General features: G+C 60.6%; 1 protein-coding gene across 2 annotated transcripts; it reads right to left on the reverse strand.

Annotated features, from left to right (window-relative positions):
- UBE2G2 (ubiquitin conjugating enzyme E2 G2) lies at positions 277-27574 on the reverse strand. 2 transcript variants are annotated; one of them, XM_003359009.4, is made up of 6 exons: positions 27435-27574; positions 14202-14237; positions 14062-14107; positions 6153-6271; positions 4011-4151; positions 277-1993 (listed from the first exon to the last, which is right to left on the reverse strand). In XM_003359009.4, the coding sequence occupies exons 1-6, from the start codon at positions 27475-27477 to the stop codon at positions 1881-1883; spliced, it is 498 nt and encodes a 165-aa protein (XP_003359057.1). In that variant the 5' UTR covers positions 27478-27574; the 3' UTR covers positions 277-1880. The 2 variants fall into 2 exon arrangements, with proteins under 2 accessions (XP_003359057.1, XP_013845678.1); XM_013990224.2 differs by lacking the exons at positions 14062-14107; positions 14202-14237 and having other exon boundaries at positions 27435-27559.

Raw genomic sequence — 27721 nt, forward strand, 5'->3', positions numbered from 1 at the left:
ACCAGGTGGGGGTCCTGGCGCCCTGCCGCCTGCGGGCGCCTCCGCTGCAGCCTCAAGCGTCTCCTGAGGGCCGCCTGGTTCCCCGACGGTGATGCTAAAACACGACAAAGACACTACTCAGCTTATGATGGAGCACGACACTGCGAGAAGAATGTACGTGTGTGTGTGAGACTGGGTCCCCTTGCTGTCCAGGAGGAAACTGACAGAATACTATACACCAGCTATCATGGGAAAAAGGAAAAGTCATTTAAAAGAAAAGAGAAACACGACTCGGAATAGGGGGAAAATATATCACTTTATTTTAACATAGGAAATAAACTCGTCACAGAATGAGGACATCATGGGCTTCTCTTTTCTTCCACTTAATAAATACAAGTGAATAAAAATACTTTATTTTGCAGAGACCGCCTCTCTCTCTTCCCAGGGTTGCCTGGAAGCCCCCGCGGCCTCCCGCACACGGGCTGCCAGCTCCCTGCTGGGGTCCCTGTGGTGCCACTGGCCACACGCACCCCCACAAGCCATATTCTCGCCTCCACGCAGAGGGCTGGGTCCCACCCAACGCGCCTGCAGATGCTGCGCAGACTCCGCGCCGCGGCTCACCCCATCCCCTCCCAACACAAGTCCTCACACAGTTTCAGTGATTCCCTCCCGAGAAGGAAAGAATCTGATTCCACAGAAGCCCCAGGTGAAGGCCCCTCGGCAGGGGCCCCGACCACCAAGAAACCACGTGTGCGTTTCCGGCGAACAGACTCCCGGCCACGGCACATTATGAAAGGGAAAGGGAAACGTAAATGAAACGTGTGTCCATCCCTCATTTCAAAAATAGAAGCTCCTATTTAAACGGAACCTGTCTGCAACAGGCCGAATATGTGACCCTGCCTGCGACAGATCTGTTATTGCTTGTTGCGGAGGCTGGCCCCGCGGCTGGGCTGCCCGAGCTGGAGGACGGCCGGCCCTCGTCAAGGCCCCCCCTTGGCTGCGCGCCCCCCGCTCTGGGACACGGGCCCGCGCGCGGTCAGGCGGGGTCAGGCACGCCCCTGTGCTCTGTGCAACCTCGAGGCTCCTGCCCACTCCATGGTCCCCAAAATGGTTTGGCCCCCGAGTTAGAGCTCCTGCTGCAGCTGCCACGCGCCAGAGCTCACAACGCCCCAACTTCTAGCCTGGGGAAGAAGAGCTCCTGCTTCCGCAGAAGAAAACTCCGGTCTCAGCGCTGCCGCTCTCGGAACGCGTGGGGACCCAGACGCGAACGCAACCCTGTCCGATGCCAGCAGGACACGCCAGCCTTCGAGGCCAGCAGGACACTCGTCTGCGTACCCCGTTGTTCATTCACCCACATTTGAAAAAGGTATTTATTTCCTGAAAGTATTTCTAAATGGGATTATGCGTAATGCACGACAAAAGAAACATGTGAAAAATATGCCCAGATTGCAAGAAAACCTGCGTGTGAGCCAAAGCCCTGAAGCACAGTCACGTGCCCCTCCCGGGACAAGGGAGCGGGAGGCGCACGGACGCCCAGCCCCCTGCTGGGCCACAAGGCCCCGCAGCCCAGGAAGGAGAGCGGCCCTGGCTGGAGCCCCGGGGCGGCCTACACCCCTCCCGACTGCAGGAGGGAGGCCCGCGGGCCGGGAGAGGTAGTGGTGACAGCGGGAGGGTCTACCTGAGACCCCCGGGCAGGAGCAGCCGGCCCGCGTCCAGCTGTCACGTCCTGCAGGCGGCACGCAGAGGAGAGGACCGCGGGTTGGGAAGGGTGAGAGACTAGACGCTGTGGTTCTGCAAGCTTGCCTTTTTTGGTACCAGCACAGAGGTCACTGTCACCAAGCGTTCCGAGGAGAAACACCGGCCAGCGCCTGGCGGTGGGTCTGCCTGCGCGCGGGCGAGGCTCAGAGCCCCAGCGACTTCTGCACGATCTGCTTGGCGATCTTGTAGAACTGCTCGCGGTCGTCCCGCCACATCTTGGAGGCGTCCACGTTGGCGCCGCTCTCGTCGTTGGGCTCTGAAAGACAGGCAGAGGCTCCGCCTGGAAGGCTCGGACAGGACGGCGGCAGGACAAGGCCCTCCACCTCCCCGACCCCAGCGACCTTCCCGAGGGGACCCGGAGACGGCGCAGAGGGGGAAGGACCCAGGAGGTCTTTGAAGACAGGAGGCTTCTCCTGGGGGCGCTGGGAAGGGGCAGGTCCACCCACAGGGCTCCCACACTGAGCGTCCAAAGAGCCCACCCAGGCCCCCCGGCCCCGCTCAGGAGCAGGGGGCCCACCCGCACAGCCCGAGCGGAAGACCCCCCGCCCCAACCTGCTCGCCCTGCTCTGGGGGCTCCGGAGACCACTTCTCCCTCGGGGCAGCCGCCCTCCACCTCCACTGCCCGGGACACCCGGCCCCAGGATGCTGCCCTGGGCTGGCCCACTGTGGATGGCAACGGCCCCAGAACCCGAGCTGGGAAACACAGAGGCGGCTGAGGCCCGCGGGGAGGAAGGCGACGCGGAGGGTCCGGAAGGCGCCAGGAGGCCACACCGCAGCGAACACTGACTGCCCTGAGCCCAGCGCGGCTCCAGCCCCGTCCCCACCTCAGCCTCTGCTCCGACCAGAGTGGCTCCCTCCCCCGCCCGGCCTTTCGCTCAATGCCCTCCCTCGGCAGGTCCCGCACACGTGGCCTCACGCTGGCGCTAGGCATGAAGGGGACCCAGCAGAAGGCCTCCGAGAGCCACCACTCAGGGGCCCACAGACGGGAAGCCCACAAATGCCTTCAAGAGCTCCAAGGGGAGAAGGGGACAGCCAGGCAGGACGGCGGGATCCCGCAGGCCGCTCGGAGGATGCAGCACTTAGGGGACCCCGCCGGGCTGGGCTTGACCACTGCTGCTCCTGCCTGGCACTTCTGACATGGAGACCCTGGTGCCCGAAGGTGCCATGAGGCCCCAGCCGCGCGGAGCAGCACAGGCACAGGGGGGAGCAGCTGAGCAGGCAGCGTGCCAAGAACAAAACCTACGAAACTGAAAGGCGTCACAGCAACAAGTCTGTGTTGTTTGCAACGGTCGAACGCACAGCGACCTCTGAAAACAGGCCTTGGCCACGGTGCCGCAGCGGGGAGCCGCCCACCCTGTGAAGGCACAGGCGCACGCGGGGCCAGGGCGCCCCCGCCCCCCAGCGCTGCCAACTCCCCCCTCCTGCGCGCCCACCTCACCCCTGGGAAGCTGCACGGGGAAGCGTGTCTCCCGGGCTTTCCGGCCGCTCCTGGCTCCCCGCGCCCTGCCCTGCTGTCACCTTGTCTCCTCCAGAGCTGACCCCACACCCTCCCCTCCGCCGCCAGCCCTCAGAGTGGACGCTCCCACGCCCCAAACCCTGCTCCCTCTGGGCCCCTGTCCCCAAGGCAGCACCCCTCTGCCCGGCAGCCAGTCAGGGACAGGGGTCACTGCACGCCGTGAGCTGAGCCTGGACCCTGTGCCCCCAGGTCTCTGCGACCCGCCCCCTCCTCTTGGCCCGGGACCGACCCTGCCAGCTTCAGGCGCTCAGGCGGCGGGGTCACCCTGCCCCCGGCCGGGCTCGGCCACACCACGTCCGTCCAGCCGGGGCCCTGTGACCGCTGGCAGCCCACCCAGGCACCTCGACCGCACCTGCTTCCCGTGCGATTGCCTACGTGTCCTCAAGTCCCCTCGGGAACTGGCCCAGGAGCCCCTGTGAGCCCTGGTCTCGGGATTGAGCACAGGGCCCGCGACCGCTGGTGCGCCTGGAGAGTTCCCTTAGAACGTGGGGCCTTACCGTTGGACCAGTGTCATATGGAGCTGCGCAGCCCAGGACCCGGTCTGCAACACAGCAGGCCCCCCAGGCAGTGCCTACTGAATGCAGGACGGGCCCAAGGTCACGGCCGCACGGCTAACTGTGGTCCCGTGATCAACACGGAGCCGCCTCTACAAGCCGCCGCGACGAAGGGCAAGCTTCGCTCGGGAAAGGGCGCGGTCAGCCCTCACCGCGGTCAAGCGACAGGCTGGAGATGAGGCCGGGGGAGGGAGGGGCCTTACCTGCCAGCATGCTCACCACCGACAGCAGGATCTTCTCCACGCTCTGCACGGGGCTCCACCGCTCGGCGCTGCTCTCGTAGCCCATGGGGTCGTCGCCCGGGGCGTGCAGGATGGAAATGCAAACTCTGCCGTCGGGGTAGACTGCGGGGTCGGGGCACGCTGGTGAGTCCAGGGCCGCCACCGCCAGGCACGCCCGCAGGCCCCGGAGCACAGCCGTCCAAGCCGGCAGCCTCCCCGCTCCGGGCCCGGCGGGGTCCCGGCCAGCACTCCCACCCCCTGCTCTGCACCCCAGCGACCCCTCAAAGCCGAGTGGGCCGTGCTGCTCCTCACGCTCACTCCCAGCCCCTGGGTGGAGCTCCTCAGACCGCAGCGCCACCCTCACTCCTGACCAGGAGGCCTGAGCTGCTCTGGCTCCTCCTTGTCTGCCTCCCCCCTCCTGGGGTGTCCGCACCGACTAGACCCCCACCTGCAGGTGCTCCCCTGGCCTCCGGTGTGACCCCATGGCCATCTGTCCTCCCTCGGGGCCGTCCCTGTCCCCACCTCTGACCACCTGCTCACCACTCCACCCCAGCAGCTCTCAGCCAAGCTGCTCGGTTATGTTCGTAAAATAGTTACAGACCGATCAATTTTTTCCTTCTTTTTAGGGCCACACCCGCGGCATATGAAGGTCCCAGGCCAGGGGTCAAATCGGAGCTGCAGCTGCCGGCCTCCACCACAGCTGCCAGCTCGTGGTCCGCCTTCTCCAAAGAAGGACTGTGTCTCAGCCCCCAGCACGCACACGGAGTCGACGCTGAGCTTCGAAAAGAGGGCAGGGGCCCTTCTCGGGGAGGAAGCTAACGGCCGACAGTTAACAACGACCACGGCGGCACTGAAGAGAGGTTCCAAGGGCGTGTTGGGCCTCCAGTCCCGGGGCCATCGGGCAGCCCCTCCAGGGGACGGGGACGGAGGCGCCTGGCGGGGCTCTCGGGTGGGGAGGTGCTGGCCGGGTGCGGCGGGGGAGGGTGTGCCCAGAGGGAGAAGCCAGAGACTGCAGGCGCTGCCAGGTCACTGTGGGTCCAGCCTTTACATCTGACATGCAGCAAAGCAGCGGAAAGGGAGTGGGTCCAAAGAAGTGAGCGCTCCGCTTGGACAGAAGAGCAGATTTTGCTCGCGTCCCGTCTCCACTGCTGAGATCGTGACTGTCGGCAGCGACATCACTCACAGGGGAAAATTACAAAAGCAAACCAAGGAACCACAGCCACAGGCGTGCCCGCTGTGGCGCAGTGGAAACGAACCCAACTAGTGTCCCTGCGGATGCGGGTTCGATCCCTGGCCTCGCTCAGTGGGTTAAGGATCTCGCGTGGCCGTGGCTGTGGCGCAGGCCTGCAGCTACAGCTCCCATTCGACCCTCGCCTGGGAACTTCCATATGCCAGGGGTGTGGCCCTAAAAACAAAACAAAACGAAATAAAAAACTGCAGCCACAAAGGGACCCCAATCCCTGACACTGTACTTCTCGACGTAAGCGCCGTAAATATGTTTCCATGGTCTTAAATATTCCTCTTTAAAATTAACTGTTTACTTCAGAACAAAAGATTTACAAGAAGAAAAAACCCCACCACCGCAAGAGTATCGCTGCTAACATTTTTCTGCTCTACGTCCAACCGTACACATTCGCATGTGCCTTTTTCAAAACATTAAACCGTAGCAAGCACACGGATCAGTGACCTGCTTCGCTTGTTCGTTTGTTCGCTGCAGCACGAACCTCGTTCCAGGTCACGGAACAGCACGCCAGGTCAGCCAGGTCACTTCCAACGTCTCCAGTGGCCCGGGCGGCGGATCTGTGCGACTCAGGTCACGCGTCCCCACCGCTGCGGGCCCGGGCTGCCCTATCGTTTCCCGGGTTAAAAACGGGGGGTGACGGAGACTGCCCCCCGGTCTCCTGCTCGGCCCCTCTAACAGCAGGTGGCCGGTCAAACGGCATCCAGTCTTATTGCCGTTAAACTGTCCTTCAAAGCTGAAGTCCCATCAACACCACCGTCAGCAATCTGCTAAAACGCAAACCCCAGGAGCCACACGAAGGGACCCGTCCTCGTCCTCGACAGCAGGGCCCCGGCGGCCCCCCGGAGCCCGCGAGCCACCGAGAGGGCCTCTCGAGCACTTACTGTTGGGGTGGAACATCTCACAGGTAAACCTCATCTTCGGAGGGCTCAACGGGTAATCCAGCGGGAAGCTCAGGACGGCCGGAAAAACCCCAAACTCAAAACAGGTGTCTTCGGGGCCCCTGGAAGACACAACACACACAGAACTTCAAGGGAGACGCTGCATCCTCTACCCGCTTTCTTCGCGTGAGTGACGGAAACTTCGACGGCTTGACAAAGGCACATGGAAAGGCCCCTGGTGGTCCTGGTGAGCCGGCACCTTCTGCTCCGCGGAAGGCAACCTCACCGCCCCAGTCCGGCCTGGTCTGATCACGAAGACCAGGTCCCAGCAGCCGTCACACAGAACGGCGAGCAGCCCTCGAGAAGCCGCGGCCAGAGAAGAGAACGCGGGCCAGCACCGCCAGCGCCGAGGGACGGGGTTTTTCTGTCTGTGGCACAATCACCCTTTAGGACGGGGATAGACAGCACGGCACGGGTTAGAGCAAGATTCCACGGCAGGAAATGAACGGGGGGGGGTTAAGGGCTGTTATTTCAAAGGCTATTTTGAAGTCGTGAAAGCGCCCGAGAAGTGGTTCTGTAACCTAAAGTAACAACAGCCCGCAGGGATCCTCGGGGACACTCGCGTGCCACGTCCTGGGCGCGTGCCACGTCCTGCACCGACACGGTCGCCGGAGTCCTCCCTGTCGCCAGGCACGCGCCTGCCTGGGTTAACGTCCTCCTCGTGTGGAAAACGGCGGCAACGGGCCGCGCCCCTTCCAGACGCCTGCCCCCACATTGCACAGACCCCCCCGGCCCTGCCCCGCAGGCCGGACACGAGGCCCCAGCTCGCCTCGTCACAGAGGGAACGCCGCCTCCCCCACAAAGGTCACTCATCACCAGGCATCGGGGGTGTTTTTGAAAAGCCTAACCCGTCTTTCCTGCATAAATGTCTGAGGCAGAACTGCTGACTGTCAGCTACAGACACGGACCTGGAGCGGCGACCCCGGAAGACCCATCGATCGGCGAGTCAGAGGGATGCGGTGCTTCACGCGGGCAGCGGGGGCGGCCCTCCCAGGACCACCTCCAGGGCCCCGCGTGACACACCACCTCCACGACACGGCGACCAGCACAGGGGGCCGAGCCCGCAGCTCTGCAGAGCGGTTCAAAGGACAACAGGGTCCCAGAGAAGCGGTGCGGCTTTCTCTGCATTTGGTAACAACACCCAGGGGGTTCGGTGGCACCAGGGCCATGGATGCCGGCGGCGGGGGGGCAGGTAAAATGTCAAAACAAGAACAAGGCGAAAAGTGTTTGCGGAGCCAACCTGTTCTCAATTTAAGACACAGATCTTGATTCTGAAAGCTGTCCCTGCTACGTCTGGGGAAGCCAAGCGTGAAAAGCTCCTTTGTTCCGAGGCATGTGTGTGACTGACAGCAGTGCCCAGAGCCTTGGCCCGGAGCCAGGACGCAGCGGGAGCCTGTCCCTCGGAAGCGGGGTCAGCACAGCCGGCAGGTGGGGAGCTGCGGCCTCGCCTCGCCCCACGGGTGGCGGACGGCGGCCCCCGTGCTGGCGCTCCATGCGTCCTCCGGCGGGAAGGCGCGCGAAGCACAGCTGTCACCTCCCCAAGGGTTAAGGGACCCCGCCTGGGCCCTCGGTCAGCTCAGCAGGAGTCCGGAACACAAGCGCTCCGGCCGCGACCCCGAGGCCTGGGTGGCAGGCGGCACCTGCCCCGCAGGCTGTTGGCGCGTGAGGCTGCGGCCCGGCCGGCAGCCAGCGCAGCCAGCGCGGCGTGTGAGCAGGAAGGGAGTCTGGGCAGCGCTCCTGGCTGAGCCACGTGCTGTTTGCGCCTCTCTCTGAAAACAGGCCTGTGTTTCTCATAAGAGGGCTTTCTTCACAATGAAACAAACGAAACCCACTGGGTGGTCTGCAGCTTCAGGAGCATGATGGAGCATTTCCTCAAGTGCTCCACGTCCTAGGCAGCAAAGCTCTCTGCCAGGGCTCTGGGTCGCTACTGGTGTGACCCTGGGGTTTGTTTCTCATCCAGAACGCCCGCTGCCTCGGCCTGGCGTGCAGGTGTGCCCATGGCAGGTGCGCCCCGTGGGCAGCGGCGGCGTGGCGGCCGCCCGCCTGGAAACCGCTCTCGAGCAAATTCCTGAACCAACGCAGGGAGAGGTCGTGAATGCTATTTTTGGACAAGTTCTACTTCCGTAACCCAGGACAGCCTCACTGGCCTCGCACTGAAGACCGCCTGGCCTGGAAACCTGCAGGAGGGAAAGGGCAGTGCGAGCGGGGAGCAAGGACGCCAGGCTGCCCCGAGGCCAACAGACCCCCAGAGCCGCAGAGCCCGGACCGAGGGAAACAGCGACCCCGACTCTTCAGAGCTGCGCCAAATGCAGGGCTGCTTTCCGAACCTGGCGCTGGGGCGACAGCACGGTCAGCAGGGCCCAGGCTGTGGGACGTCACACCGAGTCCACTCGGGGAAGAGGCGCCAGGAGCCAGCGCGGGGCGCAGCACCTGCGGGCTGAACCCCACGGGCCCAGCCACGCTCGCTCCCGCCCAAGGACAGGGCCCCGCCACCACGCACCGCCGCGAGGGACCGTCACGCAGAGACAGCACACGCGGGAGACAGCCGAGCTCCGTCCTCCAACACGAAAGGCGGGTGAAGAGCCGCGCTCCGCTCTCCAAGCAGCTGCGCGGAGCAGCGTGCGGGGAGCAGCGTGCGGGGAGCGGGGAGCAGCGTGCAGGGAGCGGGGAGCGGCGAGCGGCGGGCCCGGGCCCGAGGGAAGCTGGCGAGTCGGGGCGGGAGGGGGCCGGCACCGCCAGGCCCGTTCCAGGAGGGCAGCAGCAGGCGCACGGCACTCCAGCTGCGGCAGGGGTGGAGGAAGCTGTTCTGGCGCTGTCGTCTCTTCCAGGTTTGTCACAGCGCACGGCCATAACGTCGCAAACATACACACATCAGGCTTTAAAGAGAGGAGGCTGGAAATCCACTCACCAGCCTGTAAACTGGAACTCAATCACTAAGGGACGATAGTTCCCCACGGTGCCAACCCCTGACCTGCAGGACGGCTTCCGAGACGCCGTCCCGGTCCAGGGGCCGGCTGTCACCGCGAGGGCCGCCACCTCCCTCCTGCACCCTCTGCTCCCAGCCAACCTCGAGCCTCCCCCAGGCAGGTGAGGTGCAGGATGCGGCCTCCAGGAGCTCAGGACTCAGCCCCGGTGGGCGCTGCTGAGCCTCTAAGGCTGCAGTCGCTGGGCTTCGGCCCAGGCTAGAGACTGAAGGGGCCTGCTGCAGGGGGGGTCGCCCTGCCGGCGTTCCGGGGAGAGGGCCCCCGCTGCTTGTCCCCTTGGGAGCTGGGTGGCGTCCCTGGGGAGGGACCCAGACGGCCGCCTTGCTGTGTTTTGCCCTTCCGCTGCGCTCTCAGCACCCATGGAGCCCTGGCGCAAAGGAGCAGTGCTGAAAACACAAGGAGGACGAGGACGGGCGCGTCCATTTCGGAAACCACAGCTGCGACACGTACCGTCTTCTCCGTTACAATCACCGTCCAGATTAGCTCTGCCCCAAAGGAGCCCACAGTTATCTCCTCATTTTTGCCGGCAACAGTTCAGTCCCTGGCCTCGCTCCGTGGGTTAAGGATCTGGTGTTGCCACGAGCTGTGGTGGAGGTCGCAGATGTGGCTTGGATCCCGCATTGCTGTGGCTCTGGTGTAGGCCGGCGGCTACAGCTCCGATTAGACCCCCAGCCTGGGAACCTCCATATGCCGCGGGAGTGGTCCTGATAAGACAAAAAAAAAAAAAAAAAACGGGCAAAAGTTCTTAAGTTCACCAAAAACCGTACGTGAGTGGATGATAAACCCGTGAAAAGATGCTGGGCACCACTGGGTTTAGGGAAACGCAGGCCAAATCCACAGTGAGGCCCCTCACTCCCAGCAGACCACGCCGGCAGGTGAGGAAGTGGGGAAGCGAAAACTCAACGGCTCGGGTGGGGACCTAAGATGTGACCGGTTCCAGCAGATGCTGGACCTAAAGGGAGGCTCTGCTCTGGCGACTCCATGCCCGCGTGTCGGGCGGAGGAGGGGAGCCCGTCCGCAGACCCATCGCAGTGCCCGCAGCAGCCGCACCACCTCGACAGCTGTGAGGGCCGGTGGCCACCTGCACGTGGCCGGGGAGCAGGCGAGCCGCCGTGGCCGGGTCACGGGGGACACGTCCGTGCTGAGGGGGAGCGCAGAGCCAGGCCGCGCAGACGTGCCGTCGTGGGGTTCCGTGTGCAGCACCAGTCCAGGAAAGGCAACTGGACAGTCGGGGAGGGCGCATGAGACGTGCCCCGGCTGAGGGCGCGAGGGGACTGAGGCCACTGGCACCAGGACTGGCTGGCAATGCTCCAAAGCTGAGCTGCGCTGAGGAGTGCAGGGTGCTCGGAGCCTAATCTACCAAAACCATGGACGTGTACCCGCGCAGGGGTTCGACCTACGGCCATGCCGTCTTCTGAGCCTCCGGCCACACCAGGGTTTCTGGACCCCGGCAGGGCAGGCGGGGCGTGTGGCGCTCTCCCCGGCTCCCTGAGGTGACAACCACAGACTCTGCCCAAGGTCCCTCAGGGCGAGGCCGTCCCCGGTGACAACACTGGTTGAGACCCGTCGGCCACCGTTTGCCTGAACCGCCAGTGCTGCAGCTCCGCACATCACTCCGGACGAGGCAGACCCGCCTGTTTCCTTCGCGGGGAAAGGGGGGGAGAGGAGGCCACGGCCCGGGGATGACAGTCGCAGGGGCGGAACGTGGGTCAGAGCACAGAGGCGGCCAGTCCCAGGCGTCTGCTTTCAGGCTGCAGGTTTACCTGGCGGGCACGGCCCTGACAGCCAGGCTTCTGATCTAAAGGGAGGCCACCGGGACCGTGGCTTCACACCCAGCGTGGGCCAAGCGGAGTCCAGGAGCCTCGTACCCGCAGGTGTGAAGCAGCTGGGACCCTGGGGCACCAGCTGGTGGGGATGGAGTCGGCCAAGGGGCCCCCACCACGCGGGGAGGGAAGGGCCTGCTCATTCCCGGAGGCCATGGAGCCTTGAGAGGCTGGCGCGGGACAAGAACGGGGCAGGGCTCCAGGGGCTCCCTTTCTTTCCCAGCCGTCCTGCCCCGCAGGGCCGCCTTCCGACAGAAGGGCCGTCCCCCCCCACAGCCCCCACACCACAGCCCAGGGCCAGCGAGGCCGCGTGGGCCATGGAGCTGGAGGAGGTAGGTGGTGAAGCCGCTTGTCCAAAATGGTGCTGAGCCTCTGTTCTGTCCAAATAAATGGAGGTCAGAGAGGCAGGGTGTAAAACCAGGACCACAAAGCCAGCCGGCCACACCCAGCGCAGGGCCCACGCCCCGTGGGTCGGACTGGGAAGCCCCAGCCCCTTCCTACCGGGTCACAGGTTCAAACACCACCACAAGCTCAGCCCCGAGGCCCTGGTTCCTTCTCCTTTTAATCAGAGAGCGGGCAGGGGCGATTTTATCACTGTGGCTAATCTGTGTGTGGCCCTCCTGGCCCCTCCTCTTGCTCTTTCGGGGTGGAGACGATGCGGGGTCCCCTGGGACACGCCTGTGTCCTCAGACGAGGGCCCTCGGCATCTGCTCCCCAGACATCTGGAAAGACGGCCTCTTCACCGCGCAGCCGAGAAGAGAGGCGGCCCGCAGACCAGCACTGCTGCAAAGGCCGCCGGCTCCAGACGCCCAGGAAAGGAGGCAAGCCCGGTTTCTAGAAACCCTCCCAGGGCAGGGAAGAAGCTCTGAAGACAATCGAATCAACAGAGGGAAGAAAACCTATCAGGAAGGAGGGAAACCCAGCCAGCTGCCTGCCAAAATGGCAGGGCGAGACAACTCAACAGAAGGACAGTTAATTCCTTAATAGATGTTTTCAGCACATTTGTAAACGGCCCCTTGTTTGTGGAAGGATCTGGAACAGGCCCCAAATCCACAAACTCCCCAGACCCCGAAGCAGGGGAATTCCACACTAACGCAAAAGCCTCACTCAAACACCAACGTGCTCTCCCGAAAAACAGCTCCAATGTCTTTTTAAGACAAGTTTTCAAAATATTGGTTTAATTTTATATTGCTTGTCTGCGAGTCATAACAGTTACTCTAACAGATTCCTAACAATAAACCCATTTTAAAAAACCACCCTGGAAGGCTCGAGCGTCCCTGTGAGGCTTCTCCGGCGTCGGCCGTGATGCAGAGACAGCAGGACCGTCAGAGGCCCGCTGACCCCCGCACCCCCAGGGCCTTCCAGGCTCCGCGCCCCACCGTGGGGCCCGCTCCCCGGGGCCGCGCCTGCGTCTCAGGAACACAGGCAGACGCGCAGGACGTAGTCCATGAAAAGAACAGGTTACAAATCAAGCGCCTGTCACATGACCCGTCTCCCTAAGAACGAGACGCTAAGCTGACCCCAGCACACAAGGCCCTGTTCCACCAAACAAAAGGCAGGCTGCGCGGGAGACCCCCCACCGCCCACTTCCTAACGGCTTTGGGGACGGGACACGGCACAGCTTAGACACAGACAGGCTGTGAGGCCATCCTCGTGCCAGAAACACTGAGAGAGAAGGCGTGGGCGCCCAGAGCAGCAACGAGGGAAACCTCTCTGTTCAGGAATGCGCCAGGTACCTGCGCTGCTGAGCGTTTATTAATGATTTTGAAAACAATCTGCTTAGCAAAAAACTCATTTTCACACCAATTTTCGTGTCTTAACCTCAGCGCCACAGACAACACTTAGCGGCAATTCGTTTTTCTGACTGAACGTGACACAAGCGCTGGGCAAACGCGGGACACCCGAGGAGGCCGGAGTTGCCACCTGGCCTGCAAAGGGCCCCTCCTTCCAGGCGCCCTCACCACGGGGCCTCTCAATCCATCCACCCACCCGAAACCGCTCTGGCTAATCACCCCTCATGCTACCGGTGAGGGTAGCGCAGCTGAGTGTAATAAACGCCACCTTCCTAAATTCTGCCTAAAACACAGCAAGTCTAACATGGCCAAGAACTGCACATCCAAGGTAGAAAGAAGAGAAACAGGGAGTTCCTGCCGTGGCTCAGTGGGTTAAGAACCTGACTACTATCCACGAGGACACAGGTTCGATCCCTGGCCTCGCTCAGTGGGTTAAGGACCTGGTGTTGCCGTGAGCTGTGATGTAAGTTGCAGACGCGGCTCAGATCCCGCGTTGCCGTGGCCGTGGCGGAGGCCGGCAGCTGCAGCTCTGATTCGACCCCTAGCCTGGGACCCTCCATATGCTGCAGGATCGGCCTCGAAAAGCAAAAAAAAGAAAAGAAGAAAGAAGGAAGGAAGGAAGAAAGAAGAGAAACAAAGGGCCCAGGTCTTTGGCCAAAGAACACTCTGAAATCAGGGGTCCATTCGACTCCTTCCGAGCAAAGTGACCACAAGTAAAAGAAACCTCATGAAGTCCCATCAGGATCTCTCTAGAACAGCACCAGGAACCACACTGCTCACCTTGAAACCAAGCCACATCCCGAGTCAGGGACAAGGGAAGGCCAGACAGGGGACTAGAAAAAGGAGCGGCAGCAGAGGAGGGGACTGAAGCCGGGCTCAGAGGTGGGCAGGGCCCAGGCTGTACCAACAGGCCCAGGGTGCGTGACCCCCCCCTCCCCCCGGCGTCAGAGCCCCAGGCTCGCGGGGACTTCTTGAAGCCACGGCCCATTCCATTTAAGGCTAACGCAGCACAGCCAGACCACAAACCTGCTTATTTTGCACCACGAGAACTATAAATACGACTAGGTCTGAGGAAACACCGCCGCTCCGGGTGGAGCAGCGGTCCTGCTCCTTTTTCTGCTTCCAGAGCGGCAGACTCGAGGAAGGCGCGACAGAGGCAGCACGCTCGGCCTCGCTTTAATGGGGACACACTAAGCAGCGGGCCTGACGTCCACAAAAGCTTGAAACCCAACCCCACACACGATTAACTCACATGATCAACGCCTCCCATTCAAAGAAATTCTCTTCATTCATGGGGCCTGCAGGGAAAGAAGAAACAGCACATTTCAACTGGGAAGGCAGGCAGCTGCGGTGGTCAGAAATTACGAAGAGGCGGATGTCACACTATCTTACCTGCCACAATTCCTTCCGGGGGATTCAGTGTTAATTCTGTAAAATTAAAAAGGAAAACCATTAGGAAAAAGAACGACCACGACGTTGCATTTTAACAAAAAAACTTTTAAACTTTTAAATTTAAAAATCCAGAGCATATAAGACTCTAAATTGCTCCAGTACGTAAGCACACACAGTGACCGATGAAATTCTGCTTGTGCCTCGTGCAGGCCTGCCCCGGGTGCACGTCTGATCCACACCAGCCAAGGGCAGTGTTTTAGAACCGCGGCCTTTTCACGTTACCATGAGGACGCAGACAACGTGTGAGCTCTCTTTGCAAAGCCCTCCTCTGGGTGTTCTGACCAAGCTCACAAATCAAACGCGGTTATTACCTCCCAACAGACCGGGATTTCCCGTCATGCTGAGCCGTGGAACAAACCTTTCTGAGTGTGCAAACCAGAGACACGAACCCGCCCTGAGGTGTCAAAAGCCCAGCACCATCAAGCCCATCAAGCCCCAAGCGGCCTCCAACATCACGCTGCAAAACCCGCGAGCCCCACGGACGTGCGGTTCCGCGAAGGTCAGACTCCAGCACTCACGGCAGAAACAGGGAGCAAGCAGCCAGCAGCTGCCCTTCTCAGCAATTTAAGGAGGCCAGCAGCTGTTCAAAGACTCGAGGCCCAGCCCCGCCGCCCGGAAGCCTCGGAGGACTGTCCTCCCCAAGCCGGGCCCCCTCGCTTGGTCCACGGGAGGCTCCAGAACGAAGCCGCAGCTGTGCCCCAAGCCGGCAGGGAGCACTTTGGGAGAGAGAAGCGGACACGGGCGGAAGGGCAGCCACAGGCGCGTGGGCCCCGGCCGGTCGGGGCCATCACCGGTAGGAAACACCAAGGGAGCCGCAAACCCAAAAGCGCATCCCCTGTAGAGACACGCAATTAACAATTCCTGGCAAAACAAACACAAGGCATGAGGACTGGAAACAAAGAAACACAACCATCATTATTCACAGATGCTATGCTTCTCCACGTGAGTGCAAAAAATCTAAATACAAACTATGAGAAGAGGGAGTTGGCCAAAGTTACTGAATACTAGGTCAAGACATATAACTGAACTGTACTTCTATATATTAGCAAGTTAAAAAAGGAGAGCCTAAAAAAGAAAACAATTATAATGGGAAACATGTGGAAATAAGCTTTTTAGGAGTTCCCGTCATGGCGCAGTGGTTAACGAATCCGACTAGGAACCATGAGGTTGCGGGTTCGGTCCCTGCCCTTGCTCAGTGGGTTAACGGTCCGGCGTTGCCGTGAGCTGTGGTGTAGGTCACAGACTCGGCTCGGATCCCGCGTTGCTGTGGCTCTGGCGTAGGCCGGTGGCTACAGTTCCGATTTGACTCCTAGCCTGGGAACCTCCATATGCCGCGGGAGCGGCTCAAGAAATGGCAAAAAGACAAAAAAATAAATAAATAAATAAATAAGCTTTTTAAAGATGTGTGAGATCTTTAACAGAATGGAACATATTAACGAAAAATTCAAACGACCTTAATGCATAGAAATAACCGTGCCCACAGACTAAGAAGGCCAATCTTGTAAAGTTATCCATCCTACGAGAGCCGAATCTACGGATCCAGCGCAACCTCGGCCAAAACCCCAACAGGTTCTCCTGCTTGAGCTTGACAAGATAACTCTAGAACATACGGAAATGCAAATGACCAAGAAGAGCCAAGACATTCTTTAGAAACAATAGGCCAAGAGCTCCGTCCACAGGCTGTCGAGACTCACCCAGAGCAGAGTAAGGACGGCAGCGTGACACCAGCAGAGCCCAGCAGAGGGACAGAGAGCGCGGGTGCCCAGAAGAGGCCCTCAGTCGGCCAGCAGGGCAGCGCCGCAGAGCAGGGGGAGGGCAGCCTTGCCACGAAACGGTGCTCGTCTTCAAGGCCAACACAGCAAAACCTTTGCCCCGTCTCCCAGCCCACACAAAAGCAACGCAAGAGAGAGACGGACAGGAGCCATGCTGGAGAGAGCACACCGGGGCCTCTGCCCCAGGGCCCTGCAGGGCTCCTAGTAAGTCCCCTGGGAAAACGCCTGGCAGGAGCCCCGGGACACCTCTAGTCCAGACGAGGCGACGGGGCTCCTGGCCCCAGGGAGACCAGGCCGCACGCTGCAGGGAAAGGGAGGGGACTGGAAACGCAGCTGATGACGGATCACGTCTTCCCAAGGCAGCCTCCACAAACCCCCGGGCACAGGGCCTCGGAGCTCCCGGGCGGTGAGCGCGTGGCGGGCTGGGCGGGTGGGGCCCCCGCAGAGAGCGGGGAAGCGCCAGGCCTCCCCACACCCGCCCCCGCCCGGGGCTCCCGAGTTCACCCTTTACGGCACACGGCACACGGGTGACCTACTGAGTCAGACGTTGCTCTGCGGTCTGTGAGCTGCCCTGGCGAGTTAATCAAATCTGAGGAGGGTCCCGGGAACCGCGAACTTACAGAGACGGGTCAGAAGCAGAGGTGACAACCTGGATTTGCAACGGACATGGGGGCGGGACGGTCCCGTGGGACCGCAGGACACCCGGCTGGTACGCCTGGCGTGGGGAAGGCCCCGCAGGTCTGCCGTGAAGGAAAGAGACGTGAGCTCCCAAACAGGGCGAAGAACAGCCCGGTCACCCGGGAAGACGGGAGGCAGGTGCGCACGGGCAGGCCGCTGCCACGGCGGGGCGGGCAGCAGACAGACCACGACAGACGCGGCTCTCCAGCCTCAGCCGCGCCCGCCTCCGTCCCGTCGGAAGCGAAGGCCAGTCACCTCAGCCGACTGACACATCTGGCGGCGCCACGTTCAGCAGCGGGATGGCTGGTGCGTCGCTGGGGGGGGGGGACCAAGGCCAAACGGCTCGGTCACGCCCCTCGGCAACAAGTGCGGCTGCTGCGAATGAACGGTCTCAACGTGCGCTTGGAGACCCCGCGCCGCCGCCGCTGACCACCACCACCCCCCGGGGGGGAAGGGACGCGGGTCTCCCGGCCGCTCCGTGAACACACAGCCGCCGCGCGGGTCACCTGTGAGCCCTCGCCTGCGAGGCAGGGCGCCTGGAGGGAGCGGGCCCTCGGGGGCCACCTGACTGCCCACCCCGTTCACGAGGGGGGCTCACACTGCACTTCTGCTGCTCGCTTTGGGGCTGCGAACCCGCCCTGAGCGCTCGTCCCTCCCAAAACTCCACTGACTCACTTAACAGCCACCGCATGCGGCAGCTTGATGTGGGATCTCGTTCCCCGACCAGGGACCGAACTCAGGCCACTGTGGCGAAAGGGACGAGTCTTCGTCATCAGATCACCAGGGAACGCCCACTGTGTTCTTCTTCTTGAGTCTCAGGACCCCCCCGAAAAGAAATGCACGTTATCTACCTGAACACAAAGCACAGAGGCATGTGCTCAGCTAGTAAAGACGACACCAACGACGTCCTCTTCTCACCCAAGGGATAATCGCGCCCTGGGGACCCTGAGACCCGCCGCGACCCTCTCCGGGAGCCACCCCGCGGCTGCGTCAACCCGCCCCACCGCTCCTCGGGCGCAGCAGGGGCCACGAGGCCTGAGGAGGAGGGCCTGGGGCCTGGGCGGCGGCTGCCCAGCTGTGCCGAGACCTAACGGGCAGCGCGTGTGAACTTGAGCCACAGGCGCTGAGGACGGGGAGAGTCGGACTCGCGGTCAGGCGTGGGGCTTGAACCCCGGGAGGGGCTCTGCGCCGGGCAACCCTGGCAGAGAAGCAGCTTCCGGGGGGAAGAGTCTAGTTCTGAAAACGTCAACTTAAGATGCTCGTAAGTCACTGAAGTGCGGACGGTCTCGGAGGATCGGGGCCTGACACCAGAACCCCGAGAGCAGCCCAGCTGGACACGGCCATCAGGGCGCCTCGAACCCGGACCTGGGTGGTGACCAACAAAGGCTCCGCTCTGCCAGCCCCGGGGACTCGTCTGTGAGCGTTCCCACAGCTGCCGTCACAGGCCCACGGGGCCCCCTCAGGAAAACCGCCCTGGTCTGATACAGGCGCGGATGAGGGAACTGACAAATGAGGCCACGAGGAGTGGACAGCAAGGGGACCGGAGTCCCTTCATCTCTTCATGGGTTACCCCGCCTCTGTCTCCTGCAGTTTTGTTATTTCTAGTTTTACTAATCGGACCTGGTCTGTTTCGTCGATTTTCAAGCTTTTTACGGACGTCTGTTGCGTGTGCCACGGGCACGAGCACGGAGAGCATGGCATCCTACGGCCCCTTCCAGCCCCTGGGCAGCAGGAGGGGCTGTGCAGAAGCAGAGAGCTCCCCCGATCAGGAAACGGAGGGACAGCGGCGGGAGGGGAAACACAACAGCGGGAGAAACTCTGGGAATTACAACCACCTAACTGTCTCTGCCCTGTTTCTTCCTCCGTCAGGAAGAGGTGCTGGGAGCAGAAAGCACCCCTTTCCCCGGGTACCCAGCTGCTCCCTAAGCTCGGGGCTCCGCTGGGCGACACACCCGCTCGAGACCTCAGGGCTCGGCCGCCTTCTGCCCTCGCCGTGGGCCGGTGCATGAACAGTGTGACCCGCCCACACGGCGACAGCGACAGCGGGGCACAGCCTGACACCCGTGACCCTCAGAGCCCTGGGGACACCGGGCCGAGCAAGAACCGACGCAGAGGCCCCACACAGAGGGACCGGCGTGAGTCTCCACGAGAAGCAAAGCTATCGAGGCAGGAGCGAATCCGCCGCTGCCAGTGGCCAGAGCCAGGCAAGAGGGAACTTTCCAGAGCAAGGGCAGCCGCGCGGCGCACACGGCGTTGATGCTGCGCAACAGGAGACACTTGCAAAGCGCAGGGTGGTATATTTGAAACTGGCATGTTTTATACTGTGTAAATTTTATCTCCATAAAGCTGACCCCCAAAATTAATCTGTGGTTTTACGAAACAGAAAAAAATAAATCTCCTTGAGGATACTCAGGAGAATACCTCCATGCTCTTAGTATAAAGACGTATTAAACAGGGTTACCTGCAAAGTTAATCATAACCAAAAAGCACTAACCATGGAGTGCCCGTCGTGGCGCAGTGGATAACGAATCCGACTAGGAACCATGAGGTTGCGGGTTCGGTCCCTGCCCTTGCTCAGTGGGTTAAGGATCCGGCGTTGCCGTGAGCTGTGGTGTAGGTCGCAGACGCGGCTCGGATCCCGCGTTGCTGTGGCTCTGGCGCAGGCCGTCAGCTACAGCTCCAATTCGACCCCTAGCCTGGGAACCTCCAAATGCCGCGGGAGCGGCCAGAGAAATAGCAAAAAGACAAAAAAAAAAAAAAAAAAAAAAAAAAAAATAGCACTAACCATAAAGGAAAACACTGATAAAGTTAAGAACTTCTGAAAACAAAAAACATATTCAGAGCACATCTTTCAGAGAACGCAAAGGTGAGCCCTGGAGAGAAAGACGACACTGACCACAGAGACAACCAACATAGGGCTTCGAGCTGAACTTCGAAAGGCTGCCTCACAGTATAAACACTGCCAGACCCAAAGAAAAATCCATCTCAAGCCTTGAACAGGCACGTCACAAACACACAGAAAGACATCTGATTGGTCACTAAACCGAAGACAAGGTGTTCGACCCCATTCACTGTGGGAAACGCAAACTAAAACCAAAACCAAAATCGCAGCAGCAGCCCCAGGAGAATAACCCAGTCGCCACGGCTAACGGGGAGGGCTGGCCGTGACGTGTCCACAGAGGGAAGGAGCCACAGAAACGCAAGGCTGGGAAGAGTGGAAACCACTTTGAAAAGGAAGTTGCTTTGCCTGCCATGACCCAGAACCTCCTCTCCGGGGTATAAACTCACAGGCACACGCACACCGGCAGCAAGAGACCCGCCTGCGGATTTTCGGTGGGCTTTTTAATCTGTCTGTCTGTTTGCTTTCTTACTGATGTCGACGTAGAAGACTAGCTTCAGGTTCTGGGCAGCAACCACCCTGGATGGAAACAACGCCCTGGAAAGGCCCTCCGAAACCTCTGGGAGGCAGAAGGTGCTGGGCGGGACGGAGGCATATCTGTCACATCCGCAGGCTCCCAGAGCGAGGGCACGACTGGAGGCGGACCCAGGCTAGCAGCGTAGCAAGAGTCAGGGGAGGTCACTGGGAGAGCACAGGGCACTCGAAGTGCTTCCACTGCCACACAAACACTGTGCCAACGGGTGGTTTCGGAGCAGGCCTGTGTCTCTGTGGCACTACACGGTCCACGACGGAAAAGCACAGCGTTCCAGGCTCCTCACAGGACCCTTTGACTACAGGTGGGATTCCCTCTTCTTCACCACCTGCTTCCTGCTGGCAGCGGAAGCTCTGAGGAGGTGCACAGGCCACAGAGCACAGGCTTGAGCACCCACACTGGGCCAAGGACTGGAAGTAGCCAACCGCTAATCACACATCAACAACGAAGACCAGCTATGCGGAGTGCCCGTCGTGGCACAGCAGAAACAATCCGACGAGGACCCATGAGGTTGCGGATTCAATCCCTGGCCTTGCTCAGCGGGTTAAGGATCCGGCGTTGCCATGAGCTGTGGTGTAGGTCGCAGCCTCGGTTCGGATCCTGAGTTACTGTGGCGGTGGTGGAGGCCGGCAGCTGCAGTTCTGATTCGACCCCTAGCCTGGGAACCTCCATGTGCTGCGGGAGCGGCCCTAAAAAAGAAAAAAAAAGGAGAGAGATCAGTTACACCTCTTCTCCGCCAAGCGCTCTTCAAGGGTGGAGTGAGCCAGACAAGGCCATGCCTTCCACGTGGAGGAGGGCAGGCACTGGGCAAGGGGACCCAGAGACCCAGGGTTTCTGAGGAGCACAGTGAACAACAGAGTGAAGTGACAACAAGACAAGGCCAGCGGCCAGGAAAGGCCTGCTGTGCAGGTGGTACTGGAGGGGGGCTCTTTCTTTAACTGAGGTGTAACTCACATGGACCCTTACGCTCATGCCATGCGTGTTACAGGGAGATTCCCCAATTGCACACACCGTGAAATGACAGCACAAACACCACCCACCACCACAGAGTTTCAAATGCTCTCTCTTGTGATGAGAACTTTGAAGATCTATTCTCAGCAACCGTGTGCAACACAGCATCATCAACTCCAGTCACCGTGCCCTAAGTGCTGTCACCAAGACACACCCCCTTATGAGAAAAGCCCCACACAGATCAAAGCAGATGAGCTGCAAAGTGCTAAAGAGGGCGGGGGACACAGTGTCAGTGGGAAGGGAGCTGGGAAAGGAGCCCCTGAGCCTGGAGGAGGCGCTGACGTTAAGAGTGGACCTCAGGAGCTCCCGCTGTGGTGTAATGGGATGGGCGGTGTCTGCAGCACCAGGGGGCACAGGGGGTTAAGGGATCCGGCACTGCCTGAGCTGCAGCATGGGTGGCAAGTGTGGTTCCAATCTGCTCTCCACCCTGGGACACCATACACCAGGAGTATTCAAAAGAAAAAAAGGTGGGCCTCATTCCCCAGGTGCGGGGCTCCCCTGGGAGCTTCTCTCTGCGCACAGCCCCCTCCAGGGTGGGGCAAAGTCTCTAAGCCGCAGCCGGAGAAATGCCCCCTCCGGCAGCTACCCACCCGCATCCTTGGTCAAGAGCGGCACCTGCTGGTCAGCAAAGAATTGCAGCAACCGAGTTCTCCAAGCAGAGGGATGGTTTCTGGACTTAACGCTGTTTCCTTGTTGTTTTGCTTCTAAAACACACATACGCAACCATACAGTTTCATGTTTAATGACAGAAACCTCAAAAAGAAATAAAATCTTAAAGTCAGAGAAATTCGCAATGACCATTCTTTGCCACTGAGTCCTTGAGAATGTTAATCGGTTAAAAACACTGTTTCGGGAGCTCCCGTGGTGCTCGGTGGTTTAACAAACCCGACTGGCATCCATGAAGATGCGGGCTCGGATCCCTGTCCTTGCTCAGTGGTGTAGGTTGCAGATGTGGCTCGGATCCTGCGTTGCTATGGCTGTGGTGTAGGCCGGCGGCTGCAGCGCCAATTGGACCCCTAGCCTGGGAACCTCCATATGCCGCAGGTACGGCCCTAAAAAGACAAAAGACAAAAACAAACCAAAAAACCCATTGTTTTAAATAGCGGCGAGAAAAACAGACACCACAGGGAGTTCCGCAGCGATCTGCTGGTTAGGATGCAGCACCGTCACTGCTGCGGCCCACGTTCAAGCCCTGATCTTGGAACTGAGATCCCACGTCAAACTGCTGAACGCTGTGGCCAAAAAAAGAGAAAAAACAGACACCACACAAGATGAAATACTAATATAAATTCCGACCCAGCAATCCTGTTTCTCAGAACCTACTCCATGGATACACTGGTAAAAATAAGAAAAGACACATGCATAAAACTATTCATCTCAGGCCTTTTTATAACAGCAAAAAACTGGCAACAACCCAGATGTCGATCAACAGGGGACCAGTCAAACTGCGACACCTCTCCCGACGGCACACCTTGCTGCTGTGGAAGGGAAAGACACACACCTCTGTGTGCTGGCGCAGAACGACCTCTAGGGCAGAGCACAAGACAGAAGGCAAGTGAAGCTAGGCGTGTAACGAGGGCCTTTGATAAAGCCAAGTGAGGACCTGGGATGAGCCCTAATGCAGCCCGACAGGTGTCCACCAAAGGAGCTGAGGACACAGACGCGCAGAGACGGCCCGTGAGCACACAGCGGGGAGACGGCCTCTGGAGGCACCAGCCCTGCCGCCCCTGGACCGCTGACTGCGAGGACATAGCCTCTGTGCTGTAAGCCCCCACGTGTGCGGTGCGTTGCCACAGCAGCCCAGGCCAACTAACACGGTGCCCAACTGGGTGGTCACGTGCAAGTCACTGCAGATAAAGCTTGACGGCGACCTCCCGCCACACACACCCCTTCACTCGACATGGGCCACAGACTGAAATATGCGAGCTGAGAGCACCATCCATGGGCGACACCCTCAGGAAGCTCACGTTCAGCGATGACTTTCACACTAACACGGAAAGTAAGACATGTCGGTGTGCCCGTCGTGGCGCAGCAGAAACGCATCCAACAAGGAACCGTGAGGTTGCGGGTTCCATCCCTGGCCTCGCTCAGTGGGCTACGGATCCGGCGTTGCTGTGGTGTAGGAGCTGTGGTGTAGGTCGCAGACACGGCGGGGATCTGGCATTGCTGAGGTTGTGGTGTAGGCGGACAGCTGTAGCTCCGATTCGACCCCTAGCCTGGGAACCTCCATATGTCGAGTGTATGGCCCTAAAAAGACAAAAAGACAAAAAAAAAAAAAAAGAAATGTTTTAAAAGTCAATTCACTGGACATCCCTGAAATTTTTTAAAACTTTCTGCTCTTTCAAAGGCACTGCTGTGAAAATGACACGGGAACCCTGGCATTCACAGGCCAGAGCGTTTCCAGCAGCAGAGCCGTGCCGCCACCCACCCGCGGGCTTCGCAGCTGACAACACTGCACACGAGAGACAGACACAGGGCAATGGCATGTCTCGTACCACAATTTTTCAAAAAAGGCAAGCCGCAACCCAAGGGAAACTATTCACAAACTCTCTAACGAAAGACTTGTGCTTGCGTTACATAAACAACTCTTACAACTTGATACGCAAACTCAAAAACGGAGCATAAAACTCAAGACACGTCATCAGAAAAGATATACGGATAGCACATAAAAACATGAACTGACACTCAACATCATTGGTCATTAAGGAAATGCAAATTAAAGCCACAATGACACACCACCACACAGCCAACGGACCGGCTGCCAACTTTAAACGGCCCATGCCAGGTGTCAGCCAGTCACGGAGCCCCTGGAACTCTGATGGCCTGGGGTGGGGAGGCAGAGCGGCACAAACACGCAGGAAAAGCGTTTGTTAAAAGAAGCACACACTTCACATGCGACGCAGGTATCTACCCACGAAACCAAAGTGTATTTCCACAGAAAGACAGGTACACAAACGTCCGGGGCAGATGTCTGTGCGAGGGCCACCTGGAGGCCGGCCACCCGAAGGCCCAACGCAGCGAGCCGCGGCCCCCGCCACCATGGAAGGCTCCTCTGCAGGGAAGCCAGGGGCCCGGGACACCAGCAACAACCCCGGCGAGTCACCGACGGACAGGCGTCTGCCGAAGGAAACGCTGAACGACCCGGGGAGCGATGTAAGTGGATGGGCCACGGCTGGGGCCTGGGGCCGCAGGACGAGAAGGTCAGGCCGGAGCGCCGAGAGGCAGCGGTGACCTCAGCATCCCGACAGCGGCCACGGCTTCGCCGGAGTGTGCACGTCCATACACTTAGCAAACGTGTGCTTGAAATGCAGCAGCTACTGCCCATCACACCCAATCAAACTGCCCTTAACCAGGTGACTGGGAAAAAGACACCACAAAGCTTCAAAAAACAAGGCAGGAGTTCCCGTTGTGGCTCAGCAGAGACAAATCGGACTAGGCTCCTTGAGGATGCAGGTTCGATTCCTGGCCTCGCTCAGTGGGTTAAGGATCCAGCGTGGCCGTGAGCTGTGGTGTAGGCCGGCAGCTGTAGCTCCCATTTGACCCCTAACCTGGGAACCTCCGTGTGCCATGAGCGTGGCCCTAAAAAGCAAAGCAAAAAAAAAAAAAAAAAAAAAAAAAAGTAAGATGAAAAACAAACAAGAACGAAATGCTTGTAACGCACATAACCGACCAAAGACGAGGAAGTGAAAAGGAGCAGGGAACTGACAGAGAACTCCTACGCCCCAACAAGAGCAGACCACCCCGCAGAAATGGGCGCAAAGGCACGGACGGACCTTCCACCAAGGGAGAACCACGGACTGCCTCCAACCACGAGGGGACGGGCCCCTCGACTCTCTCGTCGGGCCCTCCGAATGACAGCGCACCGGCGGGGCACTGACCCTGCTGCGGCGGCGAGCAGCCCGAGGGAGCGCTGTGCGGGAACACCATGCGGGGACACGCGGGGAGCCACTTCCAGAGAGCTGACCCGGGGGCACCGGCGCTGCGTCACAGCCAGGTCCACGCTGGGCCCAGGCGCCAGAAATGCCCACGGCAACCGACGTGCAGCGTAAGCTACAGGCCCGGCAGTAACGTTCACAGAATGCGACGGCTCTGGGCAGTGAGAAGAGCCGTGTGCTCAGCGTGAAGGACTTGCGGGAACAGCGCTGAGCCGAGGTTCAATCTGCAGAGGCGGGTGCGGACCCCACTTCCACTCAGGGTAAAACAGGCAGAGAGCGTGCCTGCTGTGAGGAGGACGTGACGTGACAGGCCTCCAGAGAAAGGGAAGAGGATGCACAGCAGTCCCGCGGTGCCCCGGGGGCAGCACCCGCCCAGTGCTGCTCAGGTCCTGCTTCTTAAGCTGCTGTCACAGGAGCAGAGGGTCCCTTGACGACTGCGTGTCAACGTACACCTTTTGTTTCTGTCTTTTTAGGGCCGCACCTGCGCCTATGGAAGTTCCTAGGCTAGGGGTTGAATCAGAGCTATAGCTGCCAGCAGTTCCCGTCGTGGCTCAGTGGTTAACGAATCCGACTAGAAACCATGAGGTGGCGGGTTCGAGCCCTGGTCTCGCTCAGTGAGTTGAGGATCTGGCCTTGCTGTGAGCTGCAGTGTAGGTCGCAGGCGCGGCTCGGATTCTGTGTTGCTGAGGCTGTGGTGTAGGCTGGCGGCTACAGCTCCTATTAGACCTCCATATGCCACGGGTGCAGCCCTAAAAAGACAAAAAAAAAAAAAAAGAGTTACATTTGCCTGTTAGTGACAGGAAGGATGACAGAAACGGGAAGGACAGGCCAAGTCTGGGGGTTCAGAGAGGGCGAGGAAGTGGCAGCAACACCGTCCGTGGGGCTGGAGAAATGTGCCAGGGTGGAGGAGTTGGGGATCTCACAGAGGCAGACGGGCCAGAGCACAGAGCATCTGCGGGGTCCCTGCAAGGGCTTCCGGGCAGAGTGACACGATGCGACCGTGTGGCGCAGAGAAGCAGTGGGCGCAGGAGCAGAGGCATCTGCGCTGCAGTTCCCCGGGCCGGAGGCTGGCTTGGACTCAAATCAACAGATTACGTGTGGCACAAGCACGTCTCCCAGTCAAACACCAGGCGGGAAGAGGAAGGCCGTGGGTGCCGCCACCCAGAGGGAAAGACGGTGGGGCGACAGTGGGGCAGGAGCCCCAACTTCAGAGGAGGCCAGATGGTGAGCGTCACTCACACGTTTATTTTGGAGGGCCCGCCTCTGCAACACTGCGGTCTGCTCAGGCCAAACACCAATGCTCCCTGCACAGCGCCTCTGGGAAGGCTTAGGAAACCGAGACACCTGCACAGTACTGTTAGCTTTGCTGCACCCATTGTCGACGCTCATTTTCCAGTTTCTCCCGAAAGTGTCCTCGGTGTAACGGTAACAGCCACAGCTAAGACCAGGGACAGCCACCCAGCAGGTACCTGGGAAGCACTCCTCTGCACGGGTGAGGGCAAGGGCGGAGGCCAAGGTCAGAGAATTAATAAGCAGAGGCAGGTCTGAGCCGCCGGCGGGCTCCCGCCCTGTGTGAGGCCAAGCAGAACACTTTCAAACCCGAGCGCAGCCAGGGCTGGCCTCTCCCCGCGACTCCTCCCGGGAGCCTCTGCTGCAGAAGGGGGTCTGCGCAAGGCTGCCGGTTCTCGCTTCTCCCGCTGCGCTCCCCAACGGTGAGGAAAGGTGCTGCCTAAGGAGGCACGAGGGTTTTCCCAACACTACCCAGGAAGGATGGCAGGTGGCCTTGCTCAAAAACGGCTCCCTTTGTGACGGAAAACTCAAATCTGACTTTTCACCTCAAACTCATCACACTGCGCTTTTCTCTTAACGTTTCTTTGCTAACTTCTCGATAGGCCACTTGGGCGTCCCCTCTCCGGCCACCGCACGTTCACGAGGCCGGAAAGAGAGAGTCACTCAAAGAGCCAGAGACGGAAACGAACGAGCCCGGACTGGGCGCAACCATCCGGGCTTCCCGTCCAGCGCGGCGCCGCGCCGGCCGATCCTGCAGGTCCGAGGTTCGCAGGGGCCGCCGGTGCCCGGACAAAACCCGCCCCGACGGCGCACAGACGAGCCCGTCCCGGGGGTGGGCGGAGCGCGCGCTACACCACGGCCGCGGGGCCGCCGCGAGCAGCAGGGAAGGGGGGGCGCCGGGACCCGGGGGAGCGGGGCGCGGGGGTCGAGGGGGGCGTGGGCCGCCGCGAGCAGCTGAGGGCGGTGTGCAGGGACCCGGGAAGGAAGGGGGCGCCGGGCCGGGCGGCGGAGGAGAGGGCCGTCCCGGGAGACCGGGCGCGCGGGCCCCGAACTCACGTTTGTACTCGGCCATCAGCCTCTTGAGGGCCGTCCCCGCCATCGTCAGGGTAACAGCTGTGCCGTCGGCCTCTCCTCCTCAGCGCTCGTCCCTCCCACCCAGCGCCGGGACCGCTTCCGGGGCACCGGAGCCCTTCCGGGGCGCGGGGCGCGTGCGCGGCGGGAAGGGCGGGGCGCGCGCGCGGCGGGGAGGCGCGGGGCGCGTGCGCGGCGGGGAGGCGCGGGGCGGGCGCGGACTCCGGGGCCCGCCCTCGACCGCAGCCCGAATCCTGGCTCTGAGTACCTGG

Source organism: Sus scrofa, chromosome 13, assembly GCF_000003025.6.
Source record: "Sus scrofa isolate TJ Tabasco breed Duroc chromosome 13, Sscrofa11.1, whole genome shotgun sequence".
In the NCBI taxonomy this organism is placed as follows: Eukaryota; Metazoa; Chordata; class Mammalia; order Artiodactyla; family Suidae; genus Sus; species Sus scrofa.